The 16731-nt window shown below is 47.7% G+C and overlaps 1 protein-coding gene across 1 annotated transcript in view; it reads right to left on the bottom strand.

The window, feature by feature from the left end:
- RBM10 (RNA binding motif protein 10) overlaps positions 1–16731 on the bottom strand; it is a 329240-nt gene that overhangs the window by 240911 nt on the left and 71598 nt on the right. Inside the window, exons 6-7 of the mRNA XM_069209523.1 lie at positions 1001–1180; positions 570–639 (exon numbers count right to left, since the gene is read on the bottom strand). Of these exons, the coding sequence (XP_069065624.1) occupies positions 570–639; positions 1001–1180 (250 nt within the window). The remainder of the gene's footprint in view (positions 1–569; positions 640–1000; positions 1181–16731) is intronic.

Here is a 16731-nt window from a genome sequence, read left to right as displayed (position 1 = left end):
CATGCCACCGAACATATATATATATATATATATATATATATAGCATTGTACTAAGAACTTACCTGATACCCGTATACCTTTGAACTTACCCAAGACTGCTGATAAACATCTACCTCCGCCACCCAAACAGCCCCCACCATTGTAACTACTACACCTCAGACACTGCTGTAACTATCACTTGGGAAAGACAAGCCATGGCTCTTTGCATCAATCACTTTTTTGTGGTCTGGACATGCCTTATGTTTGAAGTGATGGATGAGCCAGGCAGGCAATCTTTAGTGGGGTATGGGTAAATGACGCGTTCACCTTTGGGAAGTGGAACTAACTGTCCTGTTATCCCAATTTCCCCACCTTGTCCCCCACCTGTCAAACAAATCACAAGTATAGACTATGGAAAACCCTCTTGTGGCTATGTAATCCAGCAGCTCCCAATGCTGCGCCCTATTCTCACAAAGTCTCATATGACTACATAAATACAGTTTAAGCACAAAAAGTATGAGCGAAGGGAGTAGGAAGTGTCTGACTTGGGGTGGGAAGTAGGGAAAACAGAAACTATAACCACAGCTCACCTGTTGCTTTGTTTCTCATCAGCCGCACCTCACGATAGGGGCTTTCATCTTCCTCAAGCTGCAAGCGGATCTAGACCCAAAAGAAAATGTGCATGTTGTTGCTTGATGAAAAAGTAAAATAGCCAGACGGCCACTCTTACCATCCACCTTATAGCCTCCAGCCTTTAATCTCATGGCCAGAAAACAAAATGTGGATCTTTAGAGGAACCATCTCTACAGAAGATATGGGAGGTCAGTCTCTTTCAGGCCTGACCATCTCTTTGATGGGTTACTTCCAGCTGATCGATGTAGCGTCTTAGGTCACATCTGGAAGCCAGATAAAATCCCGTGACAACTCAATCACCACCCTTTCTGCTGTACACCTGGTTAAGCAGTCAGTAAGCAGCGATCTGCACGCAAATTTAACTAGGAAAAAAAAAAGACAGACTTACATCATCCTCTGTGGCATTTGGTGGCAGCATCCGGAGCATGATGATATTGCTTGCCTTCATCTCGGTTTCCCGATAGTCCTCTCGATAGTCACCATCACCATCACCTGAATATCCCATATCTTCGGTAGGGCTTCCATGGCGGCGGCGAAGCTCAGAGTCTGGCGAACCATCGTAGTACTCCTTAACAACACAAAGCAGTCTTATGCAAAGCATGCCCCAAAACAACTTTCACCTTTTCTTACGAGTTGCTGAAAGAACTTTGATTCTAAATTGCACAATCCCTGAATGCGGCACTCTAAACAACATTACATCTCTTTGAATAACTGTTGTACAATCTAGCTGGATACCCTCCTCAGTCTCCCTTGTTGTTTATGCTGACAGCAAAAGACAACCACATGCAACCATCACTGGAAACAATCAATCTACAGAATGCTAACTTTCATAAAGCCAGGTTATGGATTCTTATACCAGGACAAAACTGAGCTACTGGTACCAAGATACAGTTAGGGGTCTCTTGAATTACTAAACTAATAATTGCATCTTGTAACTCTGATGGAACTTCTCTCATAATGGCCCCCGTCAACGTGGATAGAAAATTTAGACACAAGTATTTTCTCTTTTCAAATTTGTGGAAAGCTCAGGTCTTAAAAACAAACAGAGAACAATGTAAGAATGTCAACATGCAAGAAGAACGAGTTACTTACCTTCGGTAACGACTTTTCTGGTGGATACATTAGCTACCTGTGGATTCCTCACCTAATGAATACTCCCATGGCGCCAGCATTCGACGGAAATCTTCTTACTAGTCTCTGCACGTCGACGAGGACGTCACTCTAGCCCACGCGACGCCGTCTGATGTCATACAGGCAATAAGAGGTCCTCGACGACGTGCCGACGTCAGTACCAATCATTTTTTACGTGCATGAGAACAACCAGGCAATGCAATGAAAGAGCAAGGCAACATCCCATTACATTGTAAAAATACACAACATTGCATGAATGTAAGGAAATGCCTCCTTGGCATGGTTGCCCCCTGACTTTTTGCCTTTGCTGATGCTATGTTTACAATTGAAAGTGTGCTGAGGCCTGCTAACCAGGCCCCAGCACCAGTGTTCTTTCCCTAACCTGTACTTTTGTATCCACAATTGGCAGACCCTGGCATCCAGATAAGTCCCTTGTAACTGGTACTTCTAGTACCAAGGGCCCTGATGCCAAGGAAGGTCTCTAAGGGCTGCAGCATGTCTTATGCCACCCTGGAGACCTCTCACTCAGCACAGACACACTGCTTGCCAGCTTGTGTGTGCTAGTGAGGACAAAACGAGTAAGTCGACATGGCACTCCCCTCAGGGTGCCATGCCAGCCTCTCACTGCCTATGCAGTATAGGTAAGACACCCCTCTAGCAGGCCTTACAGCCCTAAGGCAGGGTGCACTATACCATAGGTGAGGGTACCAGTGCATGAGCATGGTACCCCTACAGTGTCTAAATAAAACCTTAGACATTGTAAGTGCAGGGTAGCCATAAGAGTATATGGTCTGGGAGTCTGTCAAACACGAACTCCACAGCACCATAATGGTTACACTGAAAACTGGGAAGTTTGGTATCAAACTTCTCAGCACAATAAATGCACACTGATGCCAGTGTACATTTTATTGTAAAATACACCACAGAGGGCACCTTAGAGGTGCCCCCTGAAACTTAACCGACTATCTGTGTAGGCTGACTAGTTTTAGCAGCCTGCCACAAACCGAGACATGTTGCTGGCCCCATGGGGAGAGTGCCTTTGTCACTCTAAGGCCAGTAACAAAGCCTGCACTGGGTGGAGATGCTAACACCTCTCCCAGGCAGGAATTGTCACACCTGGCGGTGAGCCTCAAAGGCTCACCTCCTTTGTGCCAACCCAGCAGGACACTCCAGCTAGTGGAGTTGCCCGCCCCCTCCGGCCAGGCCCCACTTTTGGCGGCAAGGCCGGAGAAAATAATGAGAATAACAAGGAGGAGTCACTGGCCAGTCAGGACAGCCCCTAAGGTGTCCTGAGCTGAGGTGACTCTAACTTTTAGAAATCCTCCATCTTGCAGATGGAGGATTCCCCCAATAGGGTTAGGATTGTGACCCCCTCCCCTTGGGAGGAGGCACAAAGAGGGTGTACCCACCCTCAGGGCTAGTAGCCATTGGCTACTAACCCCCCAGACCTAAACACACCCTTAAATTTAGTATTTAAGGGCTACCCTGAACCCTAGAAAATTAGATTCCTGCAACTACAAGAAGAAGGACTGCCCAGCTGAAAACCCCTGCAGCGGAAGACCAGAAGACGACAACTGCCTTGGCTCCAGAAACTCACCGGCCTGTCTCCTGCCTTCCAAAGATCCTGCTCCAGCGACGCCTTCCAAAGGGACCAGCGACCTCGACATCCTCTGAGGACTGCCCCTGCTTCGAAAAGACAAGAAACTCCCGAGGACAGCGGACCTGCTCCAAGAAAAGCTGCAACTTTGTTTCCAGCAGCTTTAAAGAACCCTGCAAGCTCCCCGCAAGAAGCGTGAGACTTGCCACACTGCACCCGGCGACCCCGACTCGGCTGGTGGAGATCCAACACCTCAGGAGGGACCCCAGGACTACTCTGATACTGTGAGTACCAAAACCTGTCCCCCCTGAGCCCCCACAGCGCCGCCTGCAGAGGGAATCCCGAGGCTTCCCCTGACCGCGACTCTTTGAACCTAAAGTCCCGACGCCTGGGAGAGACCCTGCACCCGCAGCCCCCAGGACCTGAAGGACCGGACTTTCACTGGAGGAGTGACCCCCAGGAGTCCCTCTCCCTCGCCCAAGTGGAGGTTTCCCCGAGGAATCCCCCCCTTGCCTGCCTGCAGCGCTGAAGAGATCCCGAGATCTCTCATAGACTAACATTGAAAACCCGACGCTTGTTTCTACACTGCACCCGGCCGCCCCCGCGCTGCTGAGGGTGAAATCTCTGTGTGGACTTGTGTCCCCCCCGGTGCCCTACAAAACCCCCCTGGTCTGCCCTCCGAAGACGCGGGTACTTACCTGCAAGCAGACCGGAACCGGGGCACCCCCTTCTCTCCATTCTAGCCTATGTGTTTTGGGCACCACTTTGAACTCTGCACCTGACCGGCCCTGAGCTGCTGGTGTGGTGACTTTGGGGTTGCTCTGAGCCCCCAACGGTGGGCTATCTTGGACCAAGAACTGAACCCTGTAAGTGTCCTACTTACCTGGTTAAACTAACAAAAACTTACCTCCCCCAGGAACTGTGAAAATTGCACTAAGTGTCCACTTTTAAAACAGCTATTTGTCAATAACTTGAAAAGTATACATGCAATTTTGATGATTTGAAGTTCCTAACGTACTTACCTGCAATACCTTTCGAATGAGATATTACATGTAGAATTTGAACCTGTGGTTCTTAAAATAAACTAAGAAAAGATATTTTTCTATATAAAAACATATTGGCTGGATTTGTCTCTGAGTGTGTGTACCTCATTTATTGTCTTGTGTATGTGCAACAAATGCTTAACACTACTCCTTGGATAAGCCTACTGCTCGACCACACTACCACAAAATAGAGCATTAGTATTATCTATTTTTACCACTATTTTACCTCTAAGGGGAACCCTTGGACTCTGTGCATGCTATTCCTTACTTTGAAATAGCACATACAGAGCCAACTTCCTACAATGAATAACTGTAAATCTTTTATATATATATATAACTCTCTCTTTTTAAAATATATATATACACATCAAGTATATACACAAAGATATATACATATATAAATATAATATATACAACATCTATTGCACCCTCAAAGACCAAGAGGAGCGTACTCAAGGATTACTTGGTAAGACCAGAAAGGCAACGGGGAGGCGGGTGGGACCGTGAGGAATCCACAGGTAGCTAATGTATCCACCAGAAAAGTCGTTACCGAAGGTAAGTAACTCGTTCTTCTGATGGATACAACTACCTGTGGATTCCTCACCTAATGAATTGAGTCCCAAAGCAGTACCACGCCCGGCGGTGGGTGCCTAAATGGTCAAACCAAGAAATCCTGCAGCACTGACCGTGCAAAATGGCCGTCCCTTCTAACCTCAGAATCCAAACAGTAATGTTTTGCAAAAGTGTGAAGGGACGACCAAGTTGCGGCCTTGCAGATGTCGACCACAGGAACACCTCTGGCCAAGGCCGAAGTGGCCGACTTAGCTCTGGTGGAATGAGCTCTAATGCCCTCAGGAGGATCCTTCTTTGCCAAAGAGTAACAGATTTTAATGCAAAGAACAACCCACCTGGATAGTGTTCTCTTGTGGACTGCCTTTCCTCTCCTCTTGCCCACGTATCCAATAAACAGCTGATCCTCCAGCCTGAAATCCTTTGTTCTATCAATAAAGAAGCTCAACGCCCTCTTTAGGTCCAGACGGTGCAGTCTTTCTTCCTCTTTGGAAGGATGAGGCGGAGGATAGAACGTGGACAAAGTAATTGCCTGAGTCAAATGGAAAGGTGAAACAACCTTCGGGAGGAAAGCAGCCTTGGTCCTCAACACCACCTTATCCCCATAAAAAGTTGTATAAGGGGGCTTTTTATGATAAGGCCTGCAACTCACTCACTCTCCTTGCTGATGTTATAGCTATCAGGAAGACTGTTTTTAAAACCAAATACCTTAAGGGGCAAGAATGCATAGGTTCAAAAGGGGACCCCATAAGGAAAGTCAGGACCAAGGACAAATCCCATTGCGGCATAACGAATGGCTTTGGAGGATATTTATTTAGAAGACCTTTCAAGAATCTGATAACAATAGGGGATTTAAATAAAGATGGTTGGTCTGGAAGACATATGAAGGCTGACAAGGCCGATAAATAACCCTTAATGGTAGCCACTGCACAACCTTTCTGCGCTAGAGACAGAGCAAAAGACAAAACGTCCGATAGATGAGCATGCAAAGGATCAATCTGCCTCTCTCCACACCACGCAACAAATTTAGACCATCTATTAGCGTAGATAGATTTAGTGGAGTGTCGCCTGGCCGCTAATATAACATCCACTACCTCAGGCGGGAGAGAAAAGGAACTCAGGTTGCCCCGTTCAATCTCCAGGCATGTAGGTGCAGACTCTGGAGGTTGGGGTGTAGAACCTGCCCCTGCGACTGCGAGAGGAGGTCTGCCCTGAAAGGGAGACGGAGCGGAGGGCACATTGAGAGTTGGAGAAGGTCGGAGTACCATACCCTCCTTGGCCAATCCAGAGCTATTAGGATGACTAGAGCCCGGTCCTGGCGAATCTTCCTCAATACTCGAGGAATCAAGGGTATGGGAGGAAACGCGTAAAGCAACTGGCCGCACCAGGTTATTTGAAACGCGTCCCCCAACGCTCCCTGCATCGGATACTGGAGGCTGCAGAATAACGGACAATGCGCGTTCTCTCGAGTGGCAAACAGATCTACCCGAGGAAACCCCCACCTCTGGAAGATTAAACGGACTTGATCTGGATGGAGACGCCACTCGTGGTCTGCCGAGAATTGGCGACTGAGACTGTCCGCACGCACGTTCAAGACTCCGGCCAGATGGTTTGCTATCAAGCAAATCTGATGGTCCTTTGCCCAGGACCATAGTCGAAGAGCTTCTCTGCAGAGAAGGTACGACCCCACTCCTCCCTGCTTGTTTATGTACCACATCGTGGTAGTATTGTCCGTTAGGACCTGTACCGACTGACCACGAAGGAAAGGGAGGAAGGCCTTGAGAGCCAGACGTACAGCCCGTAACTCTAACAGATTGATGTGAAACATCTGTTCCTCTGGAGACCAAAGACCTTTGATCTCCAGATCCCCCAGATGAGCTCCCCACCCTAGAGTGGAAGCATCCGTTATGACTGTGGCCACTGGTGGCGACTGCTGGAACGGCTTTCCTTGTGAAAGATTGTTGCTTGCAATCCACCACTTCAAATCCACAGCAGCATCTCTGGAGATCTTGACAGTACCCTCTAGATCCCCTTTGTGTTGAGACCACTGCCTTCGGAGGCACCACTGAAGAGCCCTCATGTGCCAGCGAGCATGCGTGACCAACAGAATGCAGGAGGCAAACAGACCGAGCAGACGAAGGACCTTGAGGACTGGAAATACCGCTCCATTTCGAAACATTGGAACCAAATCCTGAATATCTTGAATCCGCTGAGGCGGAGGAAAGGCCCGACCCAATGTTGTATCCAGTACTGCCCCTATGAACAGGAGGCGCTGAGAGGGCTCTAGGTGAGATTTGGGCTCGTTCACCGAAAAACCCAGGTCGAACAACAACTGGGTTGTTGACTGCAGATGATGCGACACAAGCTCCGGGGACTTGGCTTTGATCAACCAGTCGTCCAAGTAAGGGAATACTGCTATCCCCTTCCTTCTGAGTTCTGCCGCAACCACCGACATCACCTTCGTGAAGACTCGAGGTGCTGAAGTAAGACCAAACGGAAGGACCGCAAACTGATAGTGCTGCGATCCCACCACAAACCGGAGATACTTCCTGTGTGACTTGAGTATCGGGATATGAAAGTAAGCATCCTGCAAGTCGACAGACACCATCCAGTCTTCCTTGTTCAACGCAAAAGCACCTGTGCTAGGGTCAGCATCTTGAACTTTTCCTGCTTGAGGAACCAATTCAAGATCCTCAGGTCCAGGATTGGTCTCAAACGACCATCCTTCTTGGGAATCAGGAAATACCTTGAGTAACATCCTCGACCCCTTTCCTGCTCTGGGACCAACTCCACCGCGCCCTTTGAAAGGAGGGCTTGTACCTCCTGTTCTAGCAACAGGAGGTGTTCTTCTGAACAATAAGAAGGGCGGGCGGGATGAGGGGCGGGAACTCCTGAAAGGGAAGGGTGTAGCCTTTTCCCACAATACTGAGAACCCAAGTGTCCGTTGTAACAGTCTTCCATTTGGTGAGAAAATGCTGTAATCTTCCCCCTACAGGAGAGGAGTGAGTGGGAAATGGTGGAAGCCTAAGGCTGCTTCCCCTGCTGCACCCCGCCAGAGGATGAGGAAGAGGCAGAGTGCTGCTGAGAGGCTCCTCTGGTGCGGACCCTACCTCTCCCTCTAAAAGATCTATAGGGATGGGAAGAGGCAGGTTGCTGATATCTTCCCCGAAAGGAAGAGGAGGAAGAGCCACGCCCAAATCCACGAAACCTCCTGAAAAATCTGGAAGAGGCCGTGGAAGAAGGAGCTTGGAGCCCTAACGACTTAGCCGTGGCCCTGCTCTCCTTAAAACGTTCCAAGGCCGAATCAGCCTTGGCTCCAAACAGTTTGTCCCCATCAAACGGGAGATCCAACAATGTGGACTGTACATCCGCAGAAAAGCCCGAGTTACGGAGCCAGGCCTGCCTCCTTGCCACCACAGTTGTGCCCATTGCTCTGGCTACCGAGTCGGTCGTATCCAGTCCCGTCTGGATAATCTGGGTCGCAGCAGCCTGGGCATTTGAAACAACATCCAAAAGACCCTGGGGAAGCTCTGTAAATGATGAGGAAATGTCATCCATCAGAGCATGAATATACCTCCCCAGGATACAGGTTGCGTTGGTGGCCTTCAACGCCAGACTGCAGGACGAAAAAATCTTCTTGGACTGCGCCTCTAGTTTCTTTGAATCTCTGTCCCCAGGCACCGTCGGGAAAGAACCAGGCGCTGACTTGGATGAACAGGAGGCCTGCACAACCAAGCTCTCCGGCGTAGGGTGCCTAGACAGAAAACCAGGGTCAGTCGGAGCCGCCCGATACCTCCTGGCCACGGCTCTGTGAACTGCTGGGGAAGATGCCGGCCTCTTCCACACCTCTAACACCGGATCCAGCAGAGCGTCATTAAATGGCAAAAGAGGCTCCCCCGCAGCTGAGGCCGGATGTAGCACCTCTGTTAGAAGGTTTTGTTTAGCCTCCACCACCGGCAAAGGCAGGTCCAAAAAACTAGCTGCCTTCCGTACCACTGCGTGAAAGGAAGTAGCCTCCTCAGTATATTCTCCCGGGGACGAAAGATCCCACTCAGGGGAAGTGTCCAGCCCACTGGCCGACTCCAGACCACGCAGCCCATCACCAGAGTCCTCTAGCTCTCCTTCCTCCAGGGCTCGTTGGTACTCCTGCTCCTCTAATACACGGAGAGCACGTCTCCTCGAATGAAGCCGTTGTTCAATACGCGGAGTCGACAATGCCTCCGCTGAAGTCGAAGATCGGCGCCAATCTTCAGAAGCCACCGACGCCGCGTCCGGCGCCACAGGTAACTTCGGCGCCTACGAAAAAGCAGTCGAAGCAGATGGACCCACCGGAGTCACAGGCCGAAATCCCGACGTCGACGGGATGGAAATCCCCGGGGCCAATCCCTCTGAAGCCACCGGAGCGGCCACCGGCGCCGAGCCCACGTTCCCAAAAGGGAGAAAGGGCACAAAGGGTGCCGGCCGAAGAGGCGCAGGATCACCCAATGAAAAGGCCAAAGGCCCAGCCGGAGCACCCCCTGGAGCCATCTGTTGGAAGATGGCATACATCGCATTCAAGAACGCGGAACTATCGGCTCCAGGGGTGGGAAAAGCCGGATACTGGGGTGCCTGTCTCGGAGGCGACCCCAACGCCGGCCTCGACGTCTGCAACGCCGGAGAAAACACCTGAGGCTCCAATACCTCAATCACCGACGCCTGTCCAGGTGAAGGTGGAGACGCCGGAGAGGGCAACGGCGTCGAAGGATGCGGCATAACCGTGGGACTGATCTCCCATGTCCTTCGGCGCCGATCCGAAGACCTGGAACGAGTCTCCTTCGAATGATGCCGAGATTCTCTACGGCGCCGGGAGTCTCGATGACGCCGATGTCTTGGTGAAGAAGACTTCTTGTGATGCTTCTCCTTCGATTTCGCCATAAACAGCTTCGCCTCACGTTCCTTGAGGGCCTTTGGATTCATGTGCTGGCATGAATCACAAGTCGAGACGTCGTGGTCGGAGCTCAAACACCAAAGGCAATCGGAATGAGGATCCGTCACCGACATCTTGCCTCCACACTCACGACAAGGCTTGAATCCAGACTTTCTCTGCGACATTATTACCACAGCGAAAGACTACGCAGCAAAAATACACTGTAACCACAAAAGTAACAGTTGCTCCCTCGAAGATAACCGTTTCGAATGCACGGAAAAAAGGGAACTGACGTCGGCACGTCGTCGAGGACCTCTTATTGCCTGTATGACGTCAGACGGCGTTGCGTGGGCTAGAGTGACGGCCTCGTCGACGTGCAGAGACTAGTAAGAAGATTTCCGTCGAATGCTGGCGCCATGGGAGTATTCATTAGGTGAGGAATCCACAGGTAGTTGTATCCATCAGAAAACAGACATATGGGAAACCACTAGAAAGAGGAGACACTCCTCTTCCCAAAGGTGCCCCTCCACCATGAATCCCTGCTTGGGGATCGTGGTTGGGGTCATAATCCCCAGACAAGAATTATGACTAGCACCCTGGAAGTTCATTTTGGGCTTCCCAAACACAATCTTCGCTTCCCCAAGCACTAGTGCCGTCCTTCCAGAGGGCATAAATGGTCTTTGGTCCACTACAACATACACCATAGGGCAATCTCTAACTTTGAGTGACGGCATTTTCTTTTTCTTCACAAGACATACAAAGTAGTTCCCTTAAGTGCCAGGGACTACTATAGCAATATGTGCTTTTGAGAGGGAAAAAAAAAAAATGTTTTTGACTATTGTTTTCTTTGCCTAATAAGGGCCCCGTAGGTCCCCCCAAAATACAATCTTAGTAAAACCACACATTTGTGAAGAAAAAGGGGGGGGGGGGGGGTGGGGGCTGTTGTAGCATTGCCACAGGTTTCATCCTTTCCAGTCGCGATGGACAGGCCCAGCCACACAAATGGAGTATGTACCAATTTTATCATGAGAATTGTGGGTGCACTGGGTGGCAGGAATTTTGTAAATCACAGATTCCTTAAGATACCCTCAGAGATAAGTGACTTTCGTAAAAGGTTGATGTTTGCATGGTTTCCAGGTTTAAAAAAAAAAAAAAAAATGTATATATATATATATATATAAATGTATATATATATATATATATATATATATATATATATATATATATATATATATATATATATATATATATATCAGAATCTACACAAGTCACATTACCATGAAATTCTCTGGGTGCCTAGTTTTCATAAATGTCTGGGTTCAGCATGCTTTACCAGTGGAGGCATATCCCGGGGCCAAACACTGCAGCTATCCATGTTGTCATAATGGACCATTTTTCAAGGACAAAACTGTTTTCCCCATGCATTTTGGAGCCTTTCCTGCTGTGGGCTATAGACTGGAAGATGTTTTTACAAGGGAAGTACAGTAATACAATAGCAAAACATTGTATTATCAACTGAAATGTTCTCCATTTTGTGCTTCCAAATCTATGTCCGTGTACAAGAAAGTAGAAATTTGGGGGAAATCAAAACTTTAGAGTTGCAACAATAACCAATATTCTTAATCTCTGCATCTTGGGCGCATTAAAAAGAAATGCACAGGTTTCTTCTGTACTATTTGGCATTCATAAGAGTGTAGCATTCAAATTGATGCATAATCAGTAGCAGCTAAGGGGTTAAAAAGATGAATAAGAAGTCACTGTGACAGCAGAAGCTGAAGTCTAAATAAGTGTCGCCTTTATTAGGCTGGTCATTAGAGTCCACGAGCAAACAGACGCCAACACAGGGCAGGGGATTTCAACCCTCTTTGCTATAGACTCAAAAGGTTGATCATGTACACTGCAGGAGCCAGACTGCAAAGTTGAGAGATGTCAGGGTGTGACTTGCCACTTCATCAGGACCAGAACAGGGTCAACAAAAAGCAAAATGGCCGTAAGTTCTTGATTGCATAAATTACACTTGGAATAATAGGAATCAGCAGAAAATATGAGTAAAAGGTACAAGAATAGGGCACCAAAGGGTATTCTTTAATGGAAATTGGGATGCTAAGATTAAGCAACATTTTGTTCCAATGCAACCAAAAAACATTTGTCCAACATCCTCCTAGCAACTCTCATCAAGGTTTGTCAAAGCCAATAAGTTTGGTGATGGCTGCATGCCTTTTGGTTTTAATAAAGCTTATTTTATCTAAGGTTTTTAAAACCTTTGTTGGTGGACCTGCGCCCCCTGAAGGAACAAAATGGTACAATCCACAGTGGTAGCTCTGCTAGGTGCCTTGTATCAGGCATCAGATAAGCACATGTCAGTAATGGTCCCTGCATCAACACTTTAACATCACACATTCAATTCTTCATGAGCTCTGCTCCTGCATTTGCTCGAAAAGCAAACCAAGTGTAAAAAGTTGTGAGCGACAACTGCTTGGAAAGCTAATACAGCCTACTTGATCTGCCAGAGGTTATGCATGTGAGGGTAATTGCCGGGACAAAGCACTAGACTGGTGATGTCAATGACGCCGCTAGTCAGGTTTGTTACGGTCTCCCCCAAAAGTCCCGATATACTTTAGTGGATACTAGGCCCTGCTCTCAGGCTCCTTGATTTATCTGCAGGCCTGTCCAACCCGAGCCACCCAGAGCTGCCTCCATCAACATCTTATTGCAGCACTGAACTCTTGGACTCACAGCACAGACAGGTGAGTAAAGCACCATGAGACAATTATTTCCATGTTATTCCGTGTACTGCAGCTCGACTAGACACTTACAAGCATTGGCAAAACCAATAGTTTTTAATCTACTGTCCGCGTCATGGCGCCTTTTTTTTTTTTTTTCAACTTCAAGTTATATTGCCCAGCAGCTCGACTGCTCTGCAATATGTAAAAAAAAAAAAAAATAAAAAAAAAAAAACATTGACAGTCAACAGAATTTGCTTAGGTGAAACCTATTGGGTATACCAATGCTCGTTAAAAGCAGGGTTATGCTTTAGAGACAAATACATTTATTGCACACCCAGAGAGATAGCTCAGTGAATATAGTGCCTGCCAGTGTGAGCAGGCCATGCATAAATCAAATAGCCCAGGCGCAACCCTAAAGATCACTGTAAATGTTGCACAGGCTGCTAGCTACCTGTAGTTTGAAATATTAATTAGATGTTTGTTAGTTATTAAGTCTCTCAGCATTCAGTAAAGTAACTGGTGTCCGTATAAGGAGCCAAAAGCCCTCTAGCACATGTTCTTGAAGAAAAGCTGTGCTTTCTAAAAAGATAAACGTACATCTACACTGTGCCACCACTGAGTGAGACAGATGAATAGCTGTGGTCTGCCACTGTGGGCACGCCATTGCCACGTGGAAAAAGGGCCAAAACTCTCTCATAAAACAAGTGCATAATGCCCACGATCTTAAAGGAAAGGTGTGCTAAAAAATAAATAAGTACATTTAAAAAAATTATAAATATACATATACACTGCACCAATAGTAAGCGAGGTAGCTCAGCGTGTAGAGCGCCTGCTGAGTGTGCCATGAATGAAAGAAATATCCCAAGCGCAACACTGAGGTGCACCATAAATGTTGCACAGATAAATAATTTAAATGTTTGTAAGTTCTCAAGTCTTTGAGACACTGAGTGATATAGCTGAATGGTTGTGCGTCTACTGCTGTGAGCAGTGAGATGTGCGCTGTCAGAGAAGAGGTATAACGGCTAGAGTTGCGGGTACTGGAACCGGGGAAGCCGGTTCGAGTCTTGGCATCTGTTCGACAACCTATGATTCTGGGCAAATCGCATAATACTGATACCTACTTTATGTGCTACAATGCTGCTTTCCCAAGTTTGCGTCATAACGAAGGGAAAAAAAAGCCCAATATGGATCTACAGTTCGTCTAGCTGAGTAGCATTTGAAAGTCTGTAGCACTTCATGCACTTATTTCCACATTCCCCCATAACGTAGAGCACAAACTCCATACTGTGTTGCAAAGCAGCAGCAGACTCAAGGTCCCTTGGTAGGCTGCAGCATAGACCATGGGCGCAATGAAACCACAAAAACAGTTGTGTATTAAAAAGAACGAGCAAGGAAAATAATACAGGTGAGGGAGGTTTGGGCAAATGCACAGGTTTTCATAATGAAGTTGGAAAAGCAAATACAGCGTGCTTGAGCAGACTGAAGACACATGCATTCCTAGAGAAAAAAATAAATAAATAAATCTTGGGCCAGAGGCAGGAAGCTGTACTTGGTCCAGGCTCGACACGAAGACATGGACGGAAAAGTAGAGTGCAGGAAGTGAAAGTACAACGTGCTGGCCAGTCTGATGGAAAATTCAAGTAAATAAGGAGCTGGTTTTAAGCCCCTTTTAAGATTTTTTTTTTTTTTTTTTTTTTTAAACAGACAAATATTTCGCAAACAGCGTGCAAGTGAAACCTAAAAATGCGTATGAAAGTGATTAGTCCTCTTTCTGGAAGACAAATTCCACTGCTATCGTTCCTCGATATGGCTGTGAAACCAGTTAAACATTTCTAACTTTGGCATACAGATCTGTGGTTTCTAATGTTCAGTTTTAGAGACAATGTAAGCAGGGAGCCCCGGATGCGCATTGAACTCGCATTTCCTTTAAAACAATTTTGGTTTATGGTCAAGTTGCCGCACAGGGCACAGCAACGTACAGCTCCATGTGCCAACAGCACAGCCCTTTCTTGGCAACTGTTTTTTTTTATAAAGCACTGACTACGTTATCTTCCAATCAACTCTGGTACAGTGTATACAAAAACTACCACAATCTCTCCACGAGACATACATTTGTTAGTTGTTGTAGGAAGTAACCTCTTTATATAATGGAGCAAAAAGGGATATACTGTGTAGAGTCTAAGCAAAAGGTATGACAGCGGCACAAATCACACCCCAAATGCTCTTTTGTGGTAGTGTGGGGGAGCAATTGGGCATTTTGAGAGGGTAGTGCTAAACATGTAAGGCAAACACTCATTTAGTAAGTGAGACACACTCTAAGAAATCTGACACCAATGTATAAAAACTAACACATACTTTAATATAAATTTTGATTCTAAGTTCAACAGAATAAGGCGAGTACTTTACAAGAAATAGATTTTTACAGTTTTCAAAAGTTGACAGTGCAATTTTTGGGTCCAGTAATGTTATCCTATGGGGGAGAACATGTACTGCATTCGGACACTTCACAGCAGCTTACAGTACTGTGCGCCAGGACTTAAGTCTAGTATGAGGCAGGTCCCTGGGCCACACCAACAGATCACCTCGGAAGCTCTGGGGCATCCAGGTGCAAAGGTGTGTTACAGCGTCTGGTGTCCCATTCAGTTCAGTCTGGAAGTTGCTAGGACTAGAAGGGCAGTCCGAGGGACCCACAGGGGGTTCGACCATAGAGGCCCTTAGAGACATGGGAACCATTGTTGATCCACTTCTCCTTGTGCTCTGGGGTTCAGGTGCAGTGGTGTGAGTTACTCGAGGTTAGAGGGGGACCTGCTGAAAGAGGCTGCGGGTGGTGACTGAGGGTCCAGTATGACCTAGCCAACACATGGGCTCAGGTCTCACAAGGCTGGGAGATCAGGGACGGATGGGTGCAGAGGCGTTTTAAGGCGTTGGGTCTGCAGATGCCAGTGTAAAGTGGGGGACCTCTAGGTGGGTTTCGTCTCTGGAGGGTCTGGGGACCATGCTGGCATTGTTGGCACACTTCAGCTCAGGCTAAACTGCTCAGGTGCAGTGGTGATGTCTGGCGTTGGATTTTTGGTGGTCTTGATTGTCAACAGTTCTTTCTCGATTTGCGAAGCACTGGCAGGTCTCCCAGTTTCTTGGATGTTGCAGCGGCAGAACAGGACAGTTGCTCCTCAAGGGTGGGGTGCAGCTGGCAGGGTAGGCGCCAAGTGAGTCGTGATTCTTGGTTCTCATGTCAGCAGGGTTCTTGTCCACACCTTTTGTGTCCAGCGCAGATCTGCCTTCCTGGTATCAGCGGGTATCCTAAATAGTCAATTTAGGGGGTATTAAGGGGAGTGATGGTAGTAGCCAATGGGCTGAACTTTGAAGTCACTACATCCCCCTAGATGACCAAATCCTTTGGGGAGTGGACATCACCCTGTCTCAGAGTTCCTAATTCCACCACACACAAGATGGTGGAATTCCTAAGTGTAGGAAAGTAGCCTCTTTTTAGCATGGTTACCCCCACATTTTGCCTGATGTCAGTGTGTTTTTGACTGTGGCTGAGCTCTTCTTCCCTAAAATCAGTTGTTCATGGTTCTTGCATCTCACATTTGGTATACTGGTGCCCCCATGTAAGGCCCTAATATATGGTACCCAGGTAGACAGGGCATTGGGGTACCAGAGGATGCCCATAGGCTGTAGCATGCATTATGCCACCCGTGGGGAGGGGAGCGCATGTAAAATGTAATTGCAGGCCTGCCATTGCGGCTGTGTCCAGCTACATAATGGTAACTCTGAACCTAGGCATGTTTGGTATCCAACATGTCAGAATCATGTTGCCAGTATTGGAAGTATGATTCCATGCACTCTGGGGGCTCCTTAGAAGACCCCCAGCATTACTCCTACCAGCCTTCTGGGGTATTCCCAGCAGCCTAAGCTGCTGCCACCCCTCAGACATGTTTCCGCCCTCCTGCTGCTTGATCTGATCAAGCCCAGGAAGGCTGAACAAAGTATTTCCTTTGGTTAAGGGAGGTAACTCTCTTCCTTTGGAAATAGGTGTGGTTGGCTTGGGAGGGGTATCCTCCCCACGCCACTGGTGTGCTTTGAAGGGCACATTTGGTGCCCTCCATGCATAAACCAGTCCACATCGGTTCAGGGACCCCCAGT

Source organism: Pleurodeles waltl, chromosome 10 (assembly GCF_031143425.1).
Source record: "Pleurodeles waltl isolate 20211129_DDA chromosome 10, aPleWal1.hap1.20221129, whole genome shotgun sequence".
In the NCBI taxonomy this organism is placed as follows: Eukaryota; Metazoa; Chordata; class Amphibia; order Caudata; family Salamandridae; genus Pleurodeles; species Pleurodeles waltl.
This window is presented reverse-complemented; position numbering and strand designations above follow the sequence as displayed.